Below are 20,428 nucleotides of genomic sequence, written 5' to 3' on the forward strand. Positions count from 1 at the left end.
CATCTACGGCTTATAAAAGGACACCTCGTCTATCTTTCCATTCCCGACAGAACACTAAAATCACCACGTCGTTAAGGAAGAGAAACGGTCGTTTACCCATCATCGATTCCCCTAGTCCCTTCCGTTACGGTCGTATTTTTGTATGTTTTAAGAAAACAAACAAAATAAACAAACAACTAAAAAGATATAAATATATCCTATACAAAAAAAAAAAGTTATAAATATAAATATAAATAATAAAATTTCCAAAGAGTGCCGCATATTTTGGATTTCTGGATTGGTTCTTCGAATACCCTTTTGGCTTCTCAATCCATTGGAGGCTCTTGCAAGTTGTAAGTGTATTTTCAAACCACATTCTTAATATATATATTTTTTTTTGGTTAGAACAATGTTGTTGTTGTTGTTGTTGTTGTTGTTTTTGAATGTTATGTCATTGTCAATGCAAAAATTGAATAAAAAAAAAAAAAAAAAAAAAAAAAAAAAAAGATATTCTTTTTCTTTGATCCGAAGTGGGGTTAGTTCATTAGTGAACTTGAGATTGAACTGTTGGGTTATATTGACTGAGATGGTTAATGCAGTGAAAAACCAAAAAAGAAAAAGAAAATTGGGATTATGGAGCATTAGGATGAAATTCTTGTCTATGATAATTCTTAAAAAGGGTGTAAATTTTTGTGGGTTGTGTGGTTTATATGTCATACATTTTTGTATGTGATGCTATTCGTGAATGTCTTTTTATGGGTTTGTTTAAATTTAGAGATTTACCTTAGTTCACTTATAAAGCCAAACTGAGGTCTTTTGGACATTTTTAGGTTATTCTTGTTTATTGGGTTTTTTTAAAAAAAAAATTTAAAAAAATAAAGATTTAAACTTTGTGTTATAGAAACTTCTTGTTGTTGTTGTTGTTTGTGATTCTCTGTTTTCCTGACAAGGGATAGATCTTCTTGACATGGTGAGCTTGAAAATAACTTTGCTTAATAAATTAGAAATTGGTATGGCTGATCCTATTAGCGTCATTTTTCTTTTCTTTTTTAAAAGAATTTGGTTATTTGGGCTATTACTTGAGCTTTTTGTTCTCAATGAGAATTTTGAGACCTTGCTTCCCGGTTCTCCCTAACAATTAGGAGAAAAGACCCTGTTTCTCTTTCCCTTTTCACCAAATATCAGACCATCATGTCTTGAGGATCTTGATGTTAATGATGAAAAGAAAAAATTTGGTTGATCACCTCGAGAAGATTAGGAAATGTTGATTTCCTCAACGTAGATTATGATTCTTATCCTCTAATATCAGATTTGTTTAATTTATGGATTTTAAACTTTCAATGAGTTTACAGAACAAATTATGTTGTTATAAGATTGAATTAGTATGGATTCTCACATTTACTTTTTTGCACTGCTCATGAAAAAAAAAATATCATTGTATAGAAAAGGCCATTGAACCTAATGCACAAACCTATCCACTTTTGCATGGTCTGGGAGATGTGATTGATGTGTAGTCTTAGCCCTCTAAAAAAAAAAAAAGCAACTTTGCATGAAAAAAAAAAAGAATAAAAAAAAGAAGTGCAATTTAATAATTGGATAAAGTTTATAATCCACTTGTGTATGAACGTTTAATGGGCCTAATCATTGTATTTCAACATTATTACATGATATCTCGAGAGTTAGATTTAAGGCATAATGATTTTTTATGAGCTGTTCATTTAATTTTCCTGCCATCATGCACTTTTTGCACCTAACATACGAACTGTGAATCTTAATATCTCTGTTATGACTCTCCAGTGCTATTATTTAAAGTTTTTTTGTTCCACTACTTGTTATAGTTGTCCTTTTTTCAAATTGTTATGTCAGTATCTTCATGTTTCTAGAAACTTAATTGTCTTCATTTTTTTAGAATTAGATTCTCCCATTGGTCCATCTTGCTTTGGATTATATACCTTGATTATTCTTCAGGTTCATCTTAGGCTGTAATGGCTGTTTCTTCACAGTGATGAAAATACTATCATAAATACAAAGATGGAGGTATAAAAACCATGAATTAGATTCATCCAACTTGGGACAAAGATTTGGCAAGTTAAGGTAGGGTAGAGTTTTGTAGCTCTGTCTGATTTTGGGGGGTGGGGTGGTTCCTCCAACCCATTATGTAGCAATTATTTGTTTGTATTTTAATTAGATGAGTGTGTCTGTTTGTGCACAGCTTTTGCTTTTAGCTTTTTGTGTTAATGTACAGCTTTTTAGAACCCCATTTTTTCTCACATTTTCAAAGACCCACCTTCAGCAAAAAGCCAAATAAGCTGATGCAAAATGCACACTAAGTCACCATATCATATCTATTACTATATATAATGGAAGAAGCCTAATCCACAATTCGCTCCATTAGGACACGTATACCATAAAACACACCGTTTAAACACTGTCTACTTGTTCATTCTCTGGCCTTTGAAACGATTTGGTTTTGCTTGGAATATTTGGATTCATTTTTAATAGGGTACTCCAGACTTATAATTCAAAGACTACGATATTCAGGTTGTTTAAATAGTTGAGTTTCTAACTAATATATGGCAGATTCATCTTAACTGGGTTAACAGTGTTTGCATGACTGTTGGCTGAGTTTTATAGCATGCTACGTATTTGACAAAATGTCTTATGGGCCTGCATATTATTTCCTTAGTATTATGTTGTTCAGAGAATATATACCTGCAAAACGAGTCCTCTGACTTTTAATACCATTAAGATGGTTGCACTAGTGACTCATAAAGTAGATGCCTACAAAAGAGAAGGCAAAGGATAGCTGATAGTTGTATGATGCTAGTCTAGCTCTTTGATGCTTAGGTTATGGATCTTCTTTTTTTTTTTTTTTTTTTTTTTTTTTTTTTTTTTTTTTTTTTGGTAATATATTTGAAATATTATGGCAACCATGTCGATGCTAAACATCTAATAGCATAAAACTTAAAAAAAAAAAAAAAAAAAAAAATTGGACAGTAAATATGATTAATGTTTGAGTACTTTGGTTGTATTTGTTTGATTTTGGTATTTGAGTTAGTATTTGTTTTGTTTGCATATTTTTGTTGGATTTGGGTCTGTTTCAGGGTATTTGTGTTAATTTGGTTTTGGATAGTCAAGGTTTAGATGTAATTGTTGCCTATCTGATGTTGCTTAGGAAATCATTTTATTTATTCTAATTTCTGATTGGTTACCAGGATAAATGAGAGGGAGAAATGACAATTATAGGTCTTGATATTATGTAATAAATTTTTTGGGTTTCAAATTAAAGAAGGTTGCACTGTGGAGTAGATAGAGTAAATTCCAATTATATTATGTTCTTGTTGATTTGTTAAATCTAACCCCACTTGAGATAGCCAAATGAAAAAGGGCTATATTTCTAATCAATTATCCATAAGAATAATATATATTTTATTCATTCTTTCTATATCAGTGATGCATCTTCATCCTTTTTATTTATTATTTTAGAGTTTGTGAAAGATTTAATTTAATTTTATAGTTTCTGCTTTCCAACTTCTAATTAGACTTAAATTATGTTTGGTATTTTTTTTCTGACATGAAGCGGCGGTCTGTTGATATCTCTTATGACTTTAGTTCTAACATCTTATTAGCTACTAAAAGCATGCTTTATGTACTGGGAGAGTTTGTCACAACAGACAACTAAACTGCAGGAAAATGACTTAGTGTTTAGGTTCTATTTATTTTATAGAATGTGCCAGTTTTTTTTTTCCTGATAAATATTGTCCTTAAATCCATCATTAGAAGCTCTTCTAAGTAATTTTTCAATATTTATTGACTGTGATTGCTCTCCTTTTTTTTCCCCTGTGATTACTCATTTCAAGTTCAAGCCACTTTTGTTTATTTGGTTTGTTTTCTTTAGCATTTCAGTTGTCGCTGTATGTGTGAGTGTGTGTGTGTGTTTTGCAAGTTTTGAAACTACATATAATTCATAACAGATTTTATAATTCAGTTTAGTCATGGACCTAGAGGAATACCTCCTGACCACAGCCACCACCTTATATTTTGAAGGGCTGAAGCTGCCATTGTACCCAAAGGGCACTATTGTGATCTGCTTATTTACTTTAATTTTAAGGAATACAGTTAAAATATAAATGAAAACAACATGGAAAAGTGTACCAACTGTATTTTTTGCACCAATAACTTTTTATATTAAATTTACTAGAATTAAGATACTTACTTCAATGCTATTGTAATAATTCTATTACTAGAATTTTATTATATTGTTTAGACAACAAAAGTATAACTTAAGGATTTTACATGTTTGAAACATGACTAAAGCATCAAATAATGCCGCGCATTGCGCAGGTTATAGCTAGTTTAAATAAGACACATGACTAATGAATAAGTTATGTGATCAAAAGTATGCATTAGACCATCTATGCTCTGTAGTACTGAATGTTGGGTAGTTAAGAAGCAACCATTTCATAAAATGAGTGTAGCTAAAATGAGAATCTTAAGATAGATAAAATGGAATTACACGGATAGGTAGGGTTGAATGGGGAAATTCGCTTAAAGATAAGGGTGGTCCCTATTGATGAAAAGATGAGGGAGAATCACTTGAGATGGTTTAGCCATGTTCAGATGAGAGTGATTAATGCACTGATGAGAAAGAATGAGTTTATTCAAGTCGAGAGAATTAAAAAAGATAGAGGAAGACCAAAAATATCATTAGTAGAAATAGTAAACAAGGACATGTCAATAAAGGAAGCTACAGAGAATCCATAGCTGACAGCCCCAAAAATTTGGGGCTAAGGGATGGTTGTTGTTGTTATATTAAAAGTTTGCATGGATGGTCATTGGAACCACCACGTGATTGGTGGAAGGATTTTTCTTCCAATCTGGTTTGGAGGGCCCTCTGGAGGCCGCTAGTTATATTTCTTATCTAATAAACTTTTGGTTTAAACTCGCTGTTGTCATAATCATCAGTAGCTCTAAGGGTGTGGAGTCTGCTATATAAATTCTTAGCTAATAAGCTTTTGGTTTTATTTCCATCATCAGCATCATAAGCAATATCATATATATACCAACTGTTTAGTGTTGAATTCAGTGAGATGCCCTAGCAGAAGTGTGTAGATGTTTCAGGGTCAAAAAGGATAATGCTAAATTTAGTACTCATAGAATGATAGGTTGATAGTGTTTGTTTCATCTCTGATTGTAAATGGAGGACTAAGGAAGCTGACATGGTGGAATAGAGAGAAAAGTGCATATTCTTTGTCAGCATGTTTTTGAACTGTGAATCATTAAGGTAGTTTTTGATGGAAGATCCTCTGTAGGCATAGTCTTTTTTGAAGAGATTGTTTAAAGGTTTCCTCTATCATCCTGTAAGAGAAGCACAGATCTTAAGTCTTATAATGCCATGAAGGCAGGATGTGGGGATACTTTTCCTGGGAAGTATTATAGACACTCTTCTAGATTTATGATCACAAGTCTTATTGATCTTGTCATTATCATTAGTAGTAGTTTAGTTGAAAATGCTCATTTTTATGAATTATGAATGTAGTGCTTAGTTACTCTACATGTGCCTTCTATCTTCTTTGTTGCTGAAACAGTGTTCTAAGTGATGCTTATGGTATAATTTAAACTTTGGATGCATTACTAATGGCTATTGGGCCATATTTTGGACGTGTTCATGGCGTGTTATGTAGACCCATTGGGATGGGTATGTACAAGACATATTTGCAACTGGATGCATTACTCATGAGCCAGTTCTACAAATCCATTTATCATATTGACAAATATATATATATTTATATATATATATATATATATATTTCTTCCAGCAGTTGCACTAATGAAAATTGAAGTATTTTGCCTATGAATTAGCCTGCATTAGCGCAATTTATACGCTAATGGCAGTGGTATTTACTATTTATAGTTGTATGGCTTCTGTTGAGTAAACCAGAGTATTAGCAATTTTATATTACTGTCCAAGTTTTGTCCAAACTAATATTAGTGTTTGCAGGCAAAATTTCTAAGATCAGTGTGGAACTGTCATTTTAAATTCGTTTGTGCAAGATGAGCCAACAGAGTCAGAACACCAGTTCTTTATCTCCTGCAGACGTCCCTATGAAGCGGAAACGTGGTCGTCCTCGTAAGGATGAAAGCCTGTTATCAAGTAAGAAGAAGCCTGCAACGCCTGAACCTGACAGCATCAAGAAAAACAAAGAAAGTGCGAGTACAAGTGGTGGTGGTGTTAATGATGCCATGGTGGGTCAGATGGTTACTGGTGTCATTGAAGGTTCATTTGACGCTGGATATCTTCTTAATGTTAAGTTAGGTGACACTGACACTCTTTTGAGAGGTGTTGTATTTCTTCCGGGGCGCTTTACTCCAATTTCTGCAGCAAATGATGTGGCTCCACATGTTAAGATGTACAACAGAAAAGATATTCCAATCCCAGTTTTTAACCCACAAACTCCAGTTTTTAAGTCTATTACCCCATCAGGACAAAGTAGTAAGCAACCTACTCGGCCTAAAATCCATCAGCATTCAGATCAGGTTCTACCCTCTAAGCGTCAGATTGCAATCCCAGATGCACTTGGGAACCAATCTGCCTCTGTTGTTGTACCTCTGGTTGCCAACTTGCCAAAGAACGATGCAGGTCTTTCCTTGGAAGGAAATGAAGTTCAACAGCAAACTTTGGAGCCTGGACTTGAGAGCCAATCCACCTACATTGTGGCACAGTTGGATCATGATAAGGTTGTTGGATGTGATGACGTGTTGCAGGAGTCTGAAGCTTCCACACAGATAAAAGGACCTGAAGTTGATGTAGTGGCAACGAAAGATTCAAAAGCAAAATCAGCATCTGAACCAGTTGTGGACACAGTGCCAGGTATTGAAATTGTTAGTCAGGAACCTCAAATTCAACATCAGGCTATGAGTCTTGACCCTAAGCCAAGTGAATTGGTTCATGATGAAGTGAAAAACTCAAATCTTGAAATCAACCAAACTCCTGTATTTGCTGAACCCAAACCCTATCCTTCCGAACTGGTCAATAGGCCTGTTGACAATTCAATGGAAGATCAGGCCCCCCCAAGGAAAGATACAGCACAAGATTCACAGTTGGAGCTTGCTATTGAAACTTCAAGTGGAACTGACACCGCCCTCTTAAATGGAAAGCCTGCAAGTGATCCTGTTGATGTTACTGAGTTGGTCTCACTCTCTACACCACGGACTAGTGAACCTGCAGTGGTATTTGATGGAGAGGTTACTCCAGAGTTGAAGCTTGCACCTGAAGGATCTATTCTACCAGGAATGATTGAACCTTAGCTCTGTAGTTCTGGTGCCACAATTAATATGGAATGTGGTATCAAAGATGCCATTCCACCTACACAATATTAGATTCATCTGATGATGACTAACTATCCAGTAGGATCTGAGAGTTCGTGAATTTAAACCTAGGAAAAAGGACAAGGGAATAGAGTCAAAGCTTGAGAAATAGATGGGTAGTAGTCACCCATGGTTACCATGGTTAAGAGTACTAAGTTGACATTTAGATACCATTGCATTGACAGCTCTGGATGGTCTTGTTATTCAACTCTTGCACTCTCACCACCCTTTTGACTTAATTTTTATACTTATGAAACTAGTGTTGTTTTTTTTTTTCTTGGTAACTATCTCCCTTATGTTTGGGGAGGTTCTTTGCTTTATATATAGAACTCTTTGTTGCATATTTTTTGTCTGGAAATAATTAATTCAACCATATTTTTTGTTTTTGTTTTTGTTTTTGTTTTTGTTTGTTGGGTCTAATGACTGAGTTACACAACAGAGGTAACCCTCGCTTTTTGTTCCAAAATAATATCTTACTGAACAATGTGAAAGAAAACAGAGGGCCATTCTTCTAACCACTGGATATGTCTCCCCATTTTCTTTAGCAACACGTGCAAGAGCCTGAGCTACATGATAACAAATATTGGAGATACAATGAAAAAGAAATTTCACAAAATGAGGCTACCATCACTTTAATTGTATCAATAGTCTACTACTGGCTACCCCCACTTTGGAAAGGCATTGGTCTCTAGAATTAAATAGCAAAAACCAGTGCTAGGCGTGGGAGCTCAATAATCAGATCATAAAAGTATTCAGTAACTGTACTAGATATTTGGGCTTCTTTCGCTTGCCCGCAGTTTTATCTATATTTTGTTAAGATTGTATAATCACTATATCTTGGGGGGTAACATATCATCTATATACTTTTAATTGCATATTGGTGTTACATAAGTATAGTGCATGTATACTGAAAACCATGTCGATCAAATCAATTTTATCAAATGAAAACCTTATGAATCCAAAAGATTTTACCTATTCAATCAAATGGTGGATCATGAGAGTGAGAGTAGCCACCACAAAACAAAATAAAAGAGATCATGGATGTCTTTATTTTATGACAAAGAAAGGGTGTTGTGAAATAAAGGAAATATCAAGACAAAAGATAGAAATATGAGAAGAAATATCCGAATATTTATTAACCACATCATATTATTTTTAATACTAAATACAAAAATAAGTAAGGCGGATGGCTGACAAGTTACCCACATGAAAAATGAACAGATATATAACTTTCACAAATAAATTTATTTATAACTTATTAATAAAGTATTTCATCATTGAACAACAGATTTGAGTTTGATCGAGTATTTAACGTAAAAAATGGTTTCAATTAATTTAAAAGGTAAAATCTTGATAACAGTAAAAAGTAAAAAACTCTAAAAGTAAGTAATTTTTAATCCAAATGTTTGATGGGTCGAAAGAGAAACCATTTATGAATAAAGTTCAAGCCCAAAAAAGGTCCCATCTTTCAGTTCTCCACCATGGTCTTGGTCTTGTAGAGAGCTGGAATCGTGGGGTTGATTATAGGGTTTAAGAAAGAGAGAAAGATGGACATAATATCACAGTTGCAAGAGCAAGTGAACACAATAGCAGCGCTTGCATTCAACACCTTCGGTACTCTACAGAGAGACGCTCATCCTGTTAAACTCTCTCCCAATTACCCTGACCCTCCTCCTCCGTCTAACCCCACCGAAGATCCCGCCACCGCCGCCGGCAATGTCTCCGAGCAACCCAAGCTCATGACTGCCGCTCTCGTCAAAGCCGCTAAGCAGGTACCTCTCTCTCTCTCCCAATACCACCACCTATTTTGCTCTATTTTTATGCCCAAAATTTCATGTAATTGCAAATACTGAAAATTTCGTATGCTTAGCAAAATGGGTATTTATTTTTTTTTTAGGCTTCATGTTTGATATTGATTTTTGGTAGGGACACACAAAAATTTTCACAAATTGAATTGCCAAGTTGTGATAAGAGTAACCTTATTAACATCATTTTTATGCTTAGCAAAAGGGTTTTTTTTTTTTTTTACTATAATTATTACTTGTCAGGCTTCATGTTTAATATTTTGGTAGGAACACAAAAAATTTCACAAATTGAATTGCCAAGTTGTGATTAGAATAGCCTTACTAACACCATTTTTATGCTTAGCAAAATGGGTTTTATATATATATATATATATATAAATTATTACTTCTCAGGCTTCATGTTTAGTATTTTGATAGGGACACAAAATTGTTCACAAATTGAATTGGCAAATTGTGATAAGAGTAACCTTACTAACACCATTTTATGCTTAGCAAAATGGGGTTTTTTTTTTTTTTTTTTTAATTTACTTGTTGGCTTCATGTAGGGATTTTAATTTTGAGTTTTGGAAATGCTAATTATTTATGTACACACTAAGTTATAAATTGCCGCACACACTCTAGCTGAAATCGATTCAACTATAATTGTGAAATGATACAATTATAACTAATGTTTTCATTTTTTAGTTGTGTCCCTCACGCACAATGTGTAACCATCAGCACTTCTGTGGAAATAGAGAAGAGTAATGCTATTTTTTTTTCAATTGAAGTGAAAAGCTGTGATAAGAGTAACCTGACTTTCACATGGACCCACTACTAACACCATTTTTATTTTACACCTCATTAGTAGTTTGAAAAAGGATTGTGAAAATCTTTGTCTCTAAGACTTTATTGAGAATGATAAGCATTATTAGGATGGGTAAAACTTAGATACAGTACCTTAGGTACCCCTTTTAAAATTAAGCCATCTGTCTTTTTAATATATCTTAGCTAGTGGTGTTAACACAGTCTGTATATCTGTCTCTTTCTTTTCACTTTTGTTTTCAGTTTCCCCAAGATGTTAGAGAACCCACAAGAAAACCCAGCCTCTTTAGCTTTTCAATATCTCAGACTTCTAAATTTTTAACAAAATCAAGATTTTAGAAGAATGAAAAGGCTGGCTTAATTATGTGCATTGCGTTGTCAACTAAAGGTTTGCTGCTTCTTGTCTGCGGCTAGGGACAGAGTTAGAGAAGCAAAGAACTTGGACAGACAATGAACAATTTCATGTACTCACGGATCTACGAATGACCGTACCCAAAAATCCCATGTTTGGAATCCAACCCAAACCATCATGTCCTAACAAGCAAAACAAACCCAATCCCCGAACCCACATAAAATCAAACGAGGAGAGGAGAAAAGATAAATTAAAGGAAACTAAAGAACAAACAAAGAAAGAGAAGAGGAGGAGAACGATGAGCGGCGGCCACCGCATCACTGGTGTGCTTCCGATGGTGGCATAGCTCATGGGTTTCAGGCTTTTAGCCTTGGGGGCCTAGGCTAGACTTCAGCGAGAAGAGTGAACCCAAAAGAGACCATGAGAGTGGCTAATGGTGGCCTGCTGTGGCCACCCTTGATAGCAACCATGGAGATCCGGTGGTGGAGAGATCTTCAACTTTTGAGATGAGAGTGAGATGATGGAGGGATATAGTTAACAGAATTAGAGAAAGAGAGGATGTTAACACCGTTAGCTAGGATATATTAATAAGACAGATGGCTGAATTTTAAAAGGGGTACCTAAGGTACTATATCTAAGTTTTGCCCTATTAGGATATACCATCCTAAGATTTCAATCCTTTAGAGATCAGGTCCCATCAAGGAGTGGTATCCATGTGAAAAATTTTGTATCTTTAGTCTTATTGAGAATGATACATTGTGTTTTTGTTGGTAAGGCTTATAAAAAGCATTTAAGTCAATTACTCGGCATTGCCTTTTAGGAATGAGAGAAGTAAGAACTGGAAATTTTCAATTGATATAAGTTTTTAGTTGAGTTGTAGGGTATTAGAATTACAGGAATTTTTACATATTAGATGTGAATTTTGTAGTTTGTACAATGTCTATGTATATGTTACTAGCTTGAGCATGTTTGCAATTGGAATTTTTCTTAGAGCATTGTAAAATTTGGAAAAGAGTAGTGGATCTTTTGATATTAAAATACCCTTGTATAAGACCCTTCCACAAAATTATGACAAGACAGCAAATATGTGTCTTCTAGATCGAGCTTGAGCCCATGACAATGAACTCTAGCTCAAATCGCACATTTTCCCCTTGTAAGAGCAAGGAGGAGGGTGGTGTGTCTGTAATTTTTTTTGTTTTTTATATTAAAAAGGCTTCAAGCTTCAGTCCATCTGCATTGCATTGTTAATAACATCTAATGAAACCTATTAAAAAAATTTAATTTACCAATGAATCCAATCTTGAGTTAGTCCAATGATTATAAAAACATTTGTTCTGTGCACAGTTTGATGCATTAGTTGCAGCGCTACCTCCGGCTGAGGGGGGTGAAGAAGTGCAACTAAAAAGGATTGCAGAACTGCAGGTATTGGAGAGTCAACTGACTATCAATCAAGACCTTTTAACAATTTTTTTACAGTTTCTTAACGGGCTTCTGTATGAACTGCTTATTTAGGCTGAAAATGATGCTGTAGGCCAAGAACTTCAGAGACAACTGGAAGCTGCAGGTAATCTCAAATCTTCAAATGTTTCATTTCCATTTTGTTTAATCTTTCCAACTTTTGACAGCAAAATGCAACACAATATTTCATTGCAATAGTTAATTTCTTTTTTTTCAAAAAAACCAACTACTAAAACAAAACAAAACAAAAAATTCATGAGATGTTTTGGATAGCCTACCTAAAGCTAATTCCACGCTCTCTTGCTTGTCTGTTTCCATTCTTGTTATATTAGAGTTAATTTACCATTGCTGGAACTTAGAACCTTCATTTTTTGGTGATGCCAGAGAAGGAGTTGAAAGAAGTCCAGGAATTGTTTGGTCAAGCAACAGATAATTGCTTGAACTTGAAGAGACCAGACTGAAGAAGGTGCAACATGTTGATCTGATCTCTTGTTTTGAACTCTTCCCGATGTCTATATTAGTTGTTCCCTCCTATTCTAATCATGTAAGAATTTTCGGAGGATGTTATTTTGATTTTTTCCCCCTAACTGTTAGCTTCTATTGGCTCTTACATAAAACATTGTTCGGAACTTTTATCATGCAAAACGTTCTAATGTAGGTACCTTCATCTCTACAGTCTTCAGATTGAAACTCAAAAAATATGTTTAATGAAACATTTCACCTGTTTGGCATCATTCTTCTCTCTCCCCCCCCCCCCCCCCCCCCCCCCCCTTAGTAAGTGTACATCTTTGGCATGATCTTTTTCTCGAGTGGGCAAGGACAACTTTAAAAACCATCAGGTGATTGAGTGACAGTTGCAATGGTGGGTAGTGAATGGTAGTGGTAGTGATGATAATGTTGTGTTGGGCCTAGTGGCAAGCCTTTTAATTGTAGGTGAAGGTTGGTGGCAGTGTAGAAAGGACACCAGTATGATGGTGGTGGCATCAATCATGGTGGGCAAGTGTGACTGGTGACAAGCAATGAGGGTGATGGTGGCTTGGGACGGTGGAGAAGAGTGAATAGTAGCAAAGGTGGCAACTGGCTTTGATGGAGGGCTGGTGTTGGTGCCTGATGGGTTATCTAAAGGATGCGGTTGAGGCAGCCATATTGGTTTTGGGAATGGGGGCTATAACAACAGCGATGATAGTAGCAAATAGCAATATTTGAGTTGACTAGTAATTTAGCATCGTGCCATTGGTATTGTTAGACCCTTTTGCATTGTTTTGTTGGTTAGCTTAAGGTCATCATTAGCCTGGTTAGGTGGATCAAATGTTCAATTCATAAAGTTGTACCCAAATCCAACCATTTACATTTTATGATTCATTTTGGATATAAACAATTAAAAACATCATTCTGATTTAGACTTTTGGGCCAATGACTCGTGTGAAATATGAAATGCCCTTTTTTCTTTGTTGGAAATGCATGCCAGATTTTATTTTACTTAACAAAATTCATGGATGATCATTACATCTTTTTAACATATAGATTGAAACATTTAGTAATAAAATGTTGAACAATTCTCTCTCGTGTATTACTAAAACTAATAATATCTAATCAATAATAATATAAAAATTACTAATATAATCCCACGATTTTAATTTCTCACATCACAAATTTAACTGTTGAGTTAAGCTGGCAAGAACATAAACAAAAGAAAGTCATTGATTTATGATAAAACTATATTATTGGTTCCTAAAGTTTACCTTTCGAGCATAATTGGTCCCTTAAGTTTCAAATGAGAGCTATTAGTCTCTCAAATTTAAAAAATGAGCAGTATTAATCCTTCTGTTAATTACTATTAATGTTGTTACTTATGTAACAAACGAAATAATGACTAGTTATTTTTTAATAAAAAAAATTATTTTACAAATCATAACCTATTAATACCAAAATAACCAGTAAGTAATGGGTAATATCAAATTAAAATATAAATCCAAAATCTCCAATGAACTCTCTCTCTCTCTCTCTCTCTCTCTCTCTCTCCGGAGGCCATCCAATAGTCTTTGGAGAAACTTTGTGCAGCGATGAGAATTTTTGCTACGGAGTAGTTTGAAATTGGGTCCCAACTCACACTGGCCTTACCTTCGGGTGGAAATATTGGGTAAACCTGAATTGTTGAAACTTTTCGATTCGAGCCACACATTGGTGTCTAAAACTCCAATTATGACGTCGTTTGAGGCTTGGTTGAGGACTTGGGTGTTGTGGTTGTCGAACTCAGTGTTGAGGTCAAAGAACTTGGGAGGTCGAGTGGTGTGTGAGTCCGCTTGGTTTGAGTCGAATGAAGCGGCAAAGCCATGGTAAGTGACAATATATGTGTAGAGAAGAGAAGAATCATATTGGAGTTGAGAGGAGTACCAGTCATTGTGGGTGGCATAAGAAGAGGGCTTATCTTGGTTTCTCATGTGGACTGTATATTTGCTTGACTGTGACTGAAAGGAAGGTACAGGAACAAGGTGAGCAATGAGCCAGTGGAAGACGATGGAAGCCTTGGTCGTTAGTGAGAAGTGTTTTTTTTTGGGTTTATTTTGGATTTCAGTTTTAATTTGTTATAACCCTTTGCTTACCGATCAAAAGATATAGTGCTTTAGTATTAATTAATGATATTAATAGGTTATGATGTGTAAAATAATTTTTGTAATTCTTTTTATTAAAAAAAGGACACATTATTAACAAGTTATTATTTCGTTAGTCACATAAATAACACCATTAACAATAGTTAATGAAAGGATTAATATTGCTCATTTTTTAAACTTAAACTTGAAGTACTAATAATGCTCATTGACCGCCCTACAAAAATAACAAGCACCAGGTTAAGCTTAGGTCCATCCAGCCCTCTAATTACCTGGACATTGACCAACCCAATCCATATTTCAACTTTCAACTGAGAAACGGTTAAGGGGTTCTGATCTTCAAAAGCACGATATTCCACCATATGCAAGAATATAAACATAGGGAAAAGGAATCCACACTAACACAACCACGATAGCAATTACATATAATGTAAAATAGCAAAACTTCATCAGGATTCAGGAACACAACATCGGTTAGTGAATATGTCATAGGACAAGAAACAGTCTCAAATGGTTTACTTAAAAAGGCTAGGAAGGACTCCAATGTAGCTTCAAATAGTATCTTACTAAATTTATTTATTAAATAAAAAGAACAAGCAAAAGCCACAAAAGAAGGCCAAAATTCTCAGCTATATCCTGCTTGCTGCTGCTGTGCCTGTTGCTGGTAATTTCCATAAGGATATCCATACATGTTAGGATCTTGTGGAGCCGGGGCATATCCATAGCCTTCATGTCCATAAGCATATCCATAATATCCACCATTCCACTGGCTTGGATCTGCCTGAGGCTGAACGCCAACAGAGATACCCTGTACACTAGTCAGATTAATACAAGAACATGGAGATATCCAAGAAGAAAGCATTGAAAAGTGTTGGGTAAATCAAGCACCTGTTTGTTTGAAGGACTACGGCCCCATGAAAGTCGAATATTTTGTCCACCTAGTTGAGTTCCATTTAACATCCGCAATGCTTCCTCAGCACAGCTTCTGATGCATCACAACAACACAGAACAGAACTAAATATCCTGTATGGATATGGTTGAGAAATGTTTCTACAAATATGTGGCTAATTTACTCACCTGTCGACAAATTGAACAAAACCACATCGCTTGCCTGATGGTATCTTTACATGTGCTAGTTGTCCATATTGGCTGAAAACTTGTCTCAAATGGTCATCTGTAACATTAGGATCCAAATTGCCAACAAATATCTGCAATTGAAATTCATCAAATCACAAATATGTTGTGAGGAAAGTAATTTCCATGCAAGAAATAAATAAAGTACCCACAGTTGTATTATTTGGATCACTCTCGTTCTGACTCCCTTGAGAATTCTGGTAGGAAGCTGCATATAAAATATATAAAGGTGAAATAAAAGGGAAATAAAAAGTAACATTTTTTGGTAGAACATGATTCGAGGAGCATTTCACCAACACTAGACACTATTGCTTAGAAACATGAACATAAGCAAAGTAAATAAGCAGACGGATAACGTGCTTCCCATTTTACAATTAGAGCTAACAATCTAATGCGTCTTCCTGGTCATAAGAGAGCTACATACACGCATAAATAAATCTAACTCTTATAATGAAAGATCCACTAATTACGAACAGCAACAACAAGGATAGTCAAAAATACATCTCCCTTAAACCACCACAGAAGCAGAACACATGTGAAAATATATTTTACAGTACAGAAGTCACAGCTAAAAAACAACCACCTCACATAGTATAGCCAAGAGCCTTGTACCTCAGTGCCATTGCCTGGTCTTTTATGAGGAGAACCAAGGTTCAAATCCCCCCTCCACCACTAATAATAACAATGGAATTATCAAAAAATAAATAGTATAGATGACGGGTCAATGACATCACTATCACTCTTTTTAAAATAAAACTTTGATCTCTGCAACGGCTGAAACCCAAGACTTAATAGGGATATCAAATGTTGTTGCAACCAACATATATTATGTTGCAGAGCACATGCAGGACTGACATCCACATGCCTGGCTGCAGCTGTCTTTAAACATACACAATTTAGCTAGTTTTGAGCCCCATACTCCTATTCAAAAGACAGGAAGCACGACGAGTGGGGCAGTGCCTGTAGCCACGCCCAAGTGATAAAAACCAGCAAGCTAAATCATTAACAAGCCATATTCATTCAAGTTTTACAGATAATACATTGTTCACCAGACTCATAAGAAGTACTGGGTGTTTATTACTTTTACAATTATCATGTTATAACAGACCATCAAAAGAAAAGCGGAAAGGGGGATTCTTTTGGGGGGGAAGAAGAGCAACTGCTGAGTCAATATTCACACATTGCAACCCAGAAACACTGTAGAAGCTAAACATTAAACTACATAGGCAGGAGATGACTAACTAGAATAACCCCCAATGGAGAGAGAGGAAAGCACAGTAACGACAATAAAAATAATAACAAGCGGAGAACAAGGAGATGTTGAAGTGCCATAAATATGACAATTATGTACAAGGCAACTTTCAAAATAGAAATCAGCCTAAAATATGCAGTTTCTGGCAATTCCAACGAGTTGCAAGCTGCACTCACAGAGAATCTTTCCCTGTGGACTGAAATCTAGAAAAAGTAATAAGAATACAGCATCATAGAGCAACAAGGGAAACTATAATTCTAACCAAAACGTAAATGGCACAAGGAAATGGTGCATGGAAAAATTAAAGATGTAATTGTTTGGAGAAATTAGTAAAAAAAGAAACCCACACACAGAAGGGGAAAAAACTCGTAAACCAAAAATGTCATTGTACTGAAATCTCAGTAACTAGAAGAGTTACGAAATTTAACTTGACTGAAAGCTCAACCAATAGAATGAACTGAAACTTGAATTTGAAAATGTAGCATTGCAAGCGCCACACGAAATTAAAGGGCAAGCCATAACTGGGAAACTGACCTAAGTGAGGCCATGCACTATAGGGGTAACCATTTCAGCTGAAATCAGTTCCAGGCCCCTAGATCACAGAGCCTCTTGACACCCTGCTTTGAGACAATAGGAGTTCTATAAGTTTTTAAGATTTTAATAGCATGTACAGTGCCCAAATCTTAAAGGTACAGGAAGGAAATGACTTTGGAAAGTGCTGCATATCTTCAAGTGCATAACTGAAAGGAAGTAAACTAAACCGTAATGTTTAGCATAACAGAGAACGAATAATAACTGAACAATTTAACCTCACCATCTTGAATATGGCAGCTAAAAAGTAACAATGAACATTGTAATAGAGGGAGGGGTCACAGGCTTAGAGTATTGGCACCAAATTCAATTGATTACAATTCTTGACACAAAAAACTAAGATTACACAGATGACTAATACTTAAGAGCATTAAAAAATTAATCAACGAGAGAAGTTCCACTACGCATTTTACATACCTTTCGGTTGCTGACCTCCAGTAGTATTTTTGTTTGTAGCTGGCCCAATCCGCATTGGCCTTGTTGAACAGAGAACTCCATTCATCTCTGTCATAGCACGCATTTGTTCACCTTCATCTCCAAACCTAACAAACCCATAACCCTTTGTTCGAGATGTGACCCTATCAATCACAACCTTTGCACCCTTAACTGTGGGATAACGGGCCCTGAAGGTTTCTTGTAACATATAATCAGTGACATCAGGAGCCAGATCCCCAACAAATATTGTGAAGTCAGGAGAATCATCAGAGCGCCTCTCGCCCGAACTAAAAGTTGCCCAGTTCAGTCTAAAGTTCTGCCCACCATTTGGCATTATGCTACCATTGTATGTTTGAAGTACTCTTTCTGCTGTAGCACGATTAGCAAACTCAAGAAAACCATAACCCTCTGATTGGCCAGTTTGCTTATTGCGGATCACTTTCACCGTAGTAACTTGCTGTAATCACAAACATATTTAATTAATAACCCCTTTCAAAAAGACTTGAAACCCCTCTCACTTTCCACCAGTTTATTTGTATATGCACATGATTTACAGTATAAAACAAAATAGAACAATGATGATTTGGTACCACTGATGCTTGAATCCTAATTTTGTTCACTATATATCCATGACAATTTTATATACATAAGGGGAAAAACCCTAACTTTCTCCCCACAGAAAAATGTCTGCGAACCATAGGCAAAACCAAATCTTTCCTACATGGTCCCCCTACAGTCCAACCCACCCAAGAAAAAGCCAAACAAAAAAAGAAAAAAAGAAAAGAAAAGTGAGAGTAAAGCCCACAAAGTTTTCACGAACAAAAGATAACAGAAACATAAACAGGATCCAAAAACAAAATATGGGTACGCAACAAAACAACCATTCTGACAAAGAAGTCTCAGAGACAATAAATCAAACACCTAAATCGCATAACAAAAACAAACACAAAACACACAACACAATCTCACAGATCAAAACCCAGAAACCAAAAACGAATAAAAAGCACTTAGAAAAGCGATGTGGGGTGTGCGCTATTGTAGGTGAAGGGCATACCTCTCCGGTCTGAGCGAAACAATTGTAGAGATAAGTCTCGTCCATCCAGTACTGGAGGTCTCCGATCCAGAGAGTGCGGACCTCGTCAGCGCTGGTGGGCTGCGCTTGGGCTTGCGCCTGGTGGTGGAGGTGGTGCTGTGCCGGTGGCTGAGGGGCCCACATCTGAGGTGGGGCTTGAACCGCTGCACCGGGCTGGGCTTGTGGTGGCATCATCATGTAGGGTTGTTGTGGGTGTGGGTGTGGGTATTGTGGCTGCTGGGTCTGTTGTTGTTGTAGTGGAGGAGCCACACCTGTTGGAGGAGCTGGCTGCATCATCTTTGCTCTGCTGCTTTTGTCTTTGAAAACACAGAGACAGAGAGAGAGAGCACAGAGACAAAGAGAGTGCGTGGGCTTTGGGGTGTGGGTGTGTGTAACCCTAATGAATGAAAGAGAGAGAGAGAGAGAGTAAAAGGATTGGGGTTATGAGATTAGAGAAGGTGCACGTAATCTGTACGCGTGGCGGATGTAGAGTTTTGGGGAGTGGGGTTTGTGGGGTAAAATCGTGGTTATGGGGTCACCGCCCAAGAAAATTGTCTTCGAGCTCAATTTTGATTATCATAGAGATTTCTAGTCGTTTGATAAAAATAAAAATAAAATAAAAAACTAAATATAGAGGGGTTATTCTTTTTATTTGTAAAATATATACAAGGGAAAATTTGTTTCCCCTACTTGCAAGTTTTGTGTATGGAATACATCATGTAATATAATAGTTATTTTTAGGGTTAATCAAGGACCGATCAAGTTGACTAACTCACTCAATTCAGACTGATTCATCAAGATTTAAGTGGTTTAAACAAGTAGCTGTTGATAACGGTTCCAATATTTCAAAACTTGTCTTAAATGGGTTGGGTGTCAATTCACCCACTTGAAAATATGACGAAACTAACCAATCCAAGTTTTAATGTGTTTTTGGCTATTTCTCTACCCAAATCTTGCAAATATCTTAAGGTCTTCAACAAGATTGGAGATCTCCACCTCTTCGCACCGTTTTTGCTCTTCATCACCGCTATTAGCTGGTTTCAATCATATTTAACCATCACTCATGGAAAGCCACACGATTGAATTGTTATTTATGATCGATTAATAATGGTTTTCATACTCCTCTACTTGATGTGAATAGGTTAAGTATAAACACGACTCAATTCGATATATGGATACCCTTAGTTATTCTATCATTTGTTGCATTTTCATCTTCCTTTTTCAAAGAGTTTTAACTTATGACGTCTGTTTCTAATCTAAAAAAATATTTCCTAACTCAAAAAGTGGCACTTAATAACTTTAATATACATACATACATATATATATATATAATATAATATAATATAAAACTTGAAAGCCATTTCCTCTTCCCTTTTCCCAATATCTAAATAGCTATCTTACTCTCACCAAAAAAAAAGTTAAGTCTATTCATTATATTTATAACCACTTTTAGCATTGCAAGCTCCAATAGGAGGGGAACACGACGAACTTTTAGCTCAACTGTAGAGCATGCTCGTGATAATTGTGTTGTTGTGTCTAAATTATTAGGCTCTCAACAAACTAGTTCAACTT

At 35.7% G+C, this 20,428-nt stretch overlaps 3 protein-coding genes across 5 annotated transcripts; 2 read left to right on the forward strand and 1 right to left on the reverse strand.

The window, feature by feature from the left end:
- The first annotated feature begins 217 nt into the window (after nucleotides 1-217).
- On the forward strand, nucleotides 218-7,678 carry LOC115992231. The gene is made up of 2 exons (XM_031116327.1): nucleotides 218-332; nucleotides 5,981-7,678. The coding sequence occupies exon 2, from the start codon at nucleotides 6,034-6,036 to the stop codon at nucleotides 7,285-7,287; it is 1,254 nt and encodes a 417-aa protein (XP_030972187.1). The 5' UTR covers nucleotides 218-332; nucleotides 5,981-6,033; the 3' UTR covers nucleotides 7,288-7,678.
- A 1,110-nt stretch (nucleotides 7,679-8,788) lies between these two features.
- LOC115992232 (mediator of RNA polymerase II transcription subunit 21-like) lies at nucleotides 8,789-12,497 on the forward strand. The gene is made up of 4 exons (XM_031116329.1): nucleotides 8,789-9,119; nucleotides 11,650-11,727; nucleotides 11,818-11,869; nucleotides 12,148-12,497. The coding sequence occupies exons 1-4, from the start codon at nucleotides 8,895-8,897 to the stop codon at nucleotides 12,222-12,224; spliced, it is 432 nt and encodes a 143-aa protein (XP_030972189.1). The 5' UTR covers nucleotides 8,789-8,894; the 3' UTR covers nucleotides 12,225-12,497.
- Nucleotides 12,498-14,827: 2,330 nt separating this feature from the next.
- LOC115992230 (polyadenylate-binding protein RBP45B-like) lies at nucleotides 14,828-19,287 on the reverse strand. Of its 3 annotated transcripts, none has more exons than XM_031116325.1 (6): nucleotides 18,839-19,285; nucleotides 17,767-18,241; nucleotides 15,659-15,714; nucleotides 15,450-15,580; nucleotides 15,261-15,357; nucleotides 14,828-15,180 (listed from the first exon to the last, which is right to left on the reverse strand). In XM_031116325.1, the coding sequence occupies exons 1-6, from the start codon at nucleotides 19,151-19,153 to the stop codon at nucleotides 14,998-15,000; spliced, it is 1,257 nt and encodes a 418-aa protein (XP_030972185.1). In that variant the 5' UTR covers nucleotides 19,154-19,285; the 3' UTR covers nucleotides 14,828-14,997. The 3 variants fall into 3 exon arrangements, 2 of the variants coding, with proteins under 2 accessions (XP_030972185.1, XP_030972186.1); XR_004092445.1 differs by lacking the exon at nucleotides 14,828-15,180 and adding an exon at nucleotides 17,293-17,375 and having other exon boundaries at nucleotides 15,328-15,357; nucleotides 18,839-19,287; XM_031116326.1 differs by lacking the exons at nucleotides 14,828-15,180; nucleotides 15,261-15,357 and having other exon boundaries at nucleotides 15,446-15,580; nucleotides 18,839-19,286.
- Between the last annotated feature and the right edge of the window lie 1,141 nt (nucleotides 19,288-20,428).

The sequence above is a fragment of the Quercus lobata genome, chromosome 5, assembly GCF_001633185.2.
Source record: "Quercus lobata isolate SW786 chromosome 5, ValleyOak3.0 Primary Assembly, whole genome shotgun sequence".
NCBI classification, from domain to species: Eukaryota; Viridiplantae; Streptophyta; class Magnoliopsida; order Fagales; family Fagaceae; genus Quercus; species Quercus lobata.

Excerpts from the sequence above, each read along its gene's own strand:
- LOC115992230 (XM_031116325.1), bottom strand. The coding sequence starts at position 19,153 with ATGATGCAGCCAGCTCCTCCAACAGGTGTGGCTCCTCCACTACAACAA. Across the intron at positions 15,715-17,766 it reads TGGAGGTCAGCAACCGAAAG|CTTCCTACCAGAATTCTCAA; the intron begins GTATGTAAAATG and ends TTTTATATGCAG. Across the intron at positions 15,358-15,449 it reads TTTGTTCAATTTGTCGACAG|AAGCTGTGCTGAGGAAGCAT; the intron begins GTGAGTAAATTA and ends GTGATGCATCAG.
- LOC115992232 (XM_031116329.1), top strand. The coding sequence starts at position 8,895 with ATGGACATAATATCACAGTTGCAAGAGCAAGTGAACACAATAGCAGCG. Across the intron at positions 9,120-11,649 it reads TCGTCAAAGCCGCTAAGCAG|TTTGATGCATTAGTTGCAGC; the intron begins GTACCTCTCTCT and ends TTCTGTGCACAG. Across the intron at positions 11,728-11,817 it reads AAAGGATTGCAGAACTGCAG|GCTGAAAATGATGCTGTAGG; the intron begins GTATTGGAGAGT and ends CTGCTTATTTAG.
- LOC115992231 (XM_031116327.1), top strand. The coding sequence starts at position 6,034 with ATGAGCCAACAGAGTCAGAACACCAGTTCTTTATCTCCTGCAGACGTC.